This window comes from Pygoscelis adeliae, unplaced genomic scaffold (assembly GCF_000699105.1).
Source record: "Pygoscelis adeliae isolate BGI_AS28 unplaced genomic scaffold, ASM69910v1 Scaffold245, whole genome shotgun sequence".
Lineage (NCBI taxonomy): Eukaryota > Metazoa > Chordata > Aves > Sphenisciformes > Spheniscidae > Pygoscelis > Pygoscelis adeliae.
The window spans coordinates 424,892-428,427 of record NW_008824766.1 but is presented as its reverse complement, the minus strand read 5'-3'; the positions used below and the strand labels follow the sequence as shown (position 1 = coordinate 428,427).

At 54.9% G+C, this 3,536-nt stretch overlaps 1 protein-coding gene across 1 annotated transcript; it reads left to right on the top strand.

The window, feature by feature from the left end:
- The first annotated feature begins 869 nt into the window (after positions 1-869).
- B3GNT7 (UDP-GlcNAc:betaGal beta-1,3-N-acetylglucosaminyltransferase 7) lies at positions 870-2,309 on the top strand. Its single transcript, XM_009323575.1, has one exon. The coding sequence runs from the start codon at positions 931-933 to the stop codon at positions 2,083-2,085; it is 1,155 nt and encodes a 384-aa protein (XP_009321850.1). The 5' UTR covers positions 870-930; the 3' UTR covers positions 2,086-2,309.
- Positions 2,310-3,536: the final 1,227 nt, after the last annotated feature.

The following is a 3,536-nucleotide window of genomic DNA, read 5'->3' as shown; positions in this document are numbered from 1 at the left end:
GCTGGGTTGGATCTACCACCCTCAGTCCCCTGCACACCCTGGACGTGCAGATATCTGGTTTGCTGCAGGCTGGGAAAATCTGCTCCCAAACTTGAGATCTGCAGCGGTGGAAATCCCCAGCGGTGCATCCGCTGCCCTTATCACTGCAAAGCAAAGCAACAGATCCCGAGAGCTAGCCAAAACACCCAGCAGTGCCCCCAGAAATGCTGGTTCCCGAGGCGGATGCAGAGTTAGGGATGTCTTTTCCCCACTGAACCTTGAAATTTGTCTCAAATGGCAATTTTTTGTCCCGAACTGCCATTTTGAAATGAAACGGTGATGCCCATTTTGTGTTGACTCCCGCGGTCTTCCCGGCTCCGGTTTCTCAGTGTTGTGTAACCTGTGATGCCCGGCTAGGGCCACGGGCAGTACATCTGTGTTTTGGAGCTAATGCTTTAAAGATAATTCCCTTCTGCGCTTGTCCTAAACTGCAATTTTCAGATGGCTGAAACAGGGACTTTCCTCCAAAACAGCTGCTTTGGTGAAGCTCTCATCCTGATTTCATCTCTCTCTTTCCTGACCCATTTTCTTCTTCCCCGTGAACCCTTCCCAGCTCTTTGTGTAGACCTGGGGTTACCAGATGATGCCACAGCCACCTGCCACGTGCCTTGTACCTATTCCTCTGGTTAAGTGTGGCCCCAGAGCTGCCCCACAAGCAGGATGCAGGTGGGAAGAGCATGCGCGGAGGTGTCCCACAGCTCTTCCCACAAGGCTGCTGCCCGTCAAAAGGTGATGGGACACAGATTATGAGCATCTATGACATCTCCAGGAGGTGCTTTTGCAGACAAGCCTCTCGTAGCCTGCAGTTTCCTCTCCTTAACCCCCCTGTCTCGTCCCCTTAGGAAGAAGACCATCTACAAAACGGTGTGCCTCTCCTTCTTGCTGGTGATCATGGTGACGGTGCTGCAACGGGGAATGGCCCCCAGCCAGTTCATGCAGGGCCAGCAGCAGAAAGAGCTGTCCCCTCCGGAGTCCCTGAAAACGCAGAAGAGAGACAATGCCTTCTCCATCACCAGCACTTTCTGGAAGAGCAAGAAGGAGAAAGCTCTTCTGAAGGAGGAGGAGAGCGTGACAGCAAAGCACGCGAAATCCTGGGATGTCACCACTACCAACTGCTCGGCCAACCAGAATTTCAGCAACATGGACTGGTTCAAAGGGCTGGAGCCCAACTTCCAGCAGTTCCTGCTCTATCGGCACTGCCGCTACTTCCCCATGCTGATCAACCACCCCGAGAAATGCAGCAGGGACGTCTACCTGCTCATTGTGGTCAAGTCTATCATCACGCAGCACGACCGCCGCGAGGCTATCCGGAGGACCTGGGGCCAGGAGAAGGAGGTGGATGGCAAGAGGATCAGGACGCTGTTCTTGCTGGGCACGGCCTCCAAGGAGGAGGAGAGAGCCAACTACCAGAAACTGCTGGATTACGAAAACCACATCTATGGGGACATCTTGCAGTGGGATTTCCTGGACAGCTTCTTCAACCTCACCCTCAAAGAGGTCCATTTCCTGAAGTGGCTGAATATCTACTGCGACAATGTCCACTTCATCTTCAAAGGTGACGATGATGTGTTTGTGAGTCCCAGCAACATCCTGGAGTTCCTGGAGGACAAGAAGGAGGGAGAGGACCTCTTTGTGGGGGATGTCCTCTACAAGGCCAAGCCGATCCGGAAGAAGGAGAACAAGTACTACATCCCCAGCGCCCTCTACAACAAAAGCAACTACCCACCCTATGCAGGGGGTGGAGGTTTCATCATGGATGGGCCCCTGGCCAAGAGGCTGCACAAGACCTCAGAGACGCTGGAGCTGTACCCCATCGACGATGTCTTCCTAGGGATGTGCTTGGAGGTCCTTCAAGTATCACCTATTGGGCATGAGGGCTTCAAAACTTTTGGCATTGTGAAGAACAAGAATAGCAAGATGAACAAGGAGCCATGTTTTTTCCGGAGTATGTTGGTGGTTCATAAACTGCTGCCTCCAGAGTTGCTCCAAATGTGGAACTTGGTCCATAGTAACTTGACGTGCTCGAGAAAACTCAACGTCCTTTAGCTCAGTCTCTCTGGAGAGCTGGGACTGGAGGGGCTGGGACAACCAATCCCTGCTCCGGGATGGGGTGGGCCTCTGCTGGTGACACACAAGTCCTTCGGGGGCATCTCCCTCCAGGGCAAGAAGGGCAGAGACACTGCGCTCGCGGGCAGGGTTTGCGATAGCGTTTGTTCCTGTACTGCAATGTGGTTCACTTATCTCCAGCTGGGTTGGGGGTTGCTGAAAAAGAAGAGAGGGAAAAAAAACCAAAAACCCCACAACAGATCTAGCACAAAATTAAGAGAGAAAGAGAGAAGGCAGAGGGGTTTGTGCTCTGCTTTAGGTACCACCTCCAACAGAGCATGGTGAAAGGCGGGGTGGGGAGAGGCAGGAAGGGAGGTGGCACAGGCATTTTTTGGAGATGTTCAGGGTCTGGCTATCCAGGGAAGCCACTCCAAGGGAGTTGAGCAGTTTACAAGTGCATGAGCCCCCCCCAACTCAAAAGTCAAGGGGATTTTTATTTGTTATCGCAATTTTCTCCTCCATGCAAGGTTTTAGTGACATTGACCCTGTTGTGTTCACCCCTGCCAAAGTCCTCTCTGTGTCCCCACTACGCAGCTGGGGAAAGGGGCTCTCCTCCGAGGCTGGACCTCGCCAGCCCTGAGCCCCCATTAGGATTTCAGCCAGGCAGTCGGGTGATTAGGGGCTTTGTTCCCGGTAGAGGGTCCCAGATGATGGTGGCTCCCAGCGCCAGCCTGGGCTGTGCTTGGTTCCTCAGCCCCTCTCCTGGCCTCGCTGTGTGTGCACTTGGAGGAATGCACCTAGGCGAAATTCCTCAGGGATTTGTTCCTTCTGCCAGGAAAGGAAAGGGAAGGAACGAGGCGGGCTGCCCTTGCCCACAGCCAAGGAAGCGGCAGAGAAACCCAGTCGGCCCTGGCTGGAGCAGCCCAGGGGCTTATCACACCTGGGACCCTGGCTTGGGTGCAGGAGCCCGTGGGGCTTGCTGCAGGGAGACCCTCTCCTTGCAGCAGAGCTGCCCTGGTGGGATTGCCTTGGAGGGGGACAACAGTCCCCGAAGACCCCATGTGTGCCCGCTTCGGACCCAGCCCCGGTTTTGCAGCAAGCGCGACGCTCCAGGGCAGGTTAGAGAGCATTGGTCTCACCCCAGCACACGGAGCAGGGTCCAAGGGGACAAGGTGAAGGAGGGCTGGTGTTTCACACCATGTCTGCTCCTCTCAGGGTTGTTGCAGTGTTTATTCTACAGGATGAGGCCAAGGAGCACAACAGGGAGTGGTATCGTGAGACATGGCCCTTTTTCTTTGGGCTGAAAAGGCCACTGGAGCTGTTGAGGGGAGCCCCGAGCCAGCTGCCGTGATGGAAACCCCCCGACACAGAGACACACGTGGCCACGCATGGGGTCACAGATGCTCTCCAGCCACCAGCTGCAGGTGTGAACAAAGCCACAGGCATGTGCA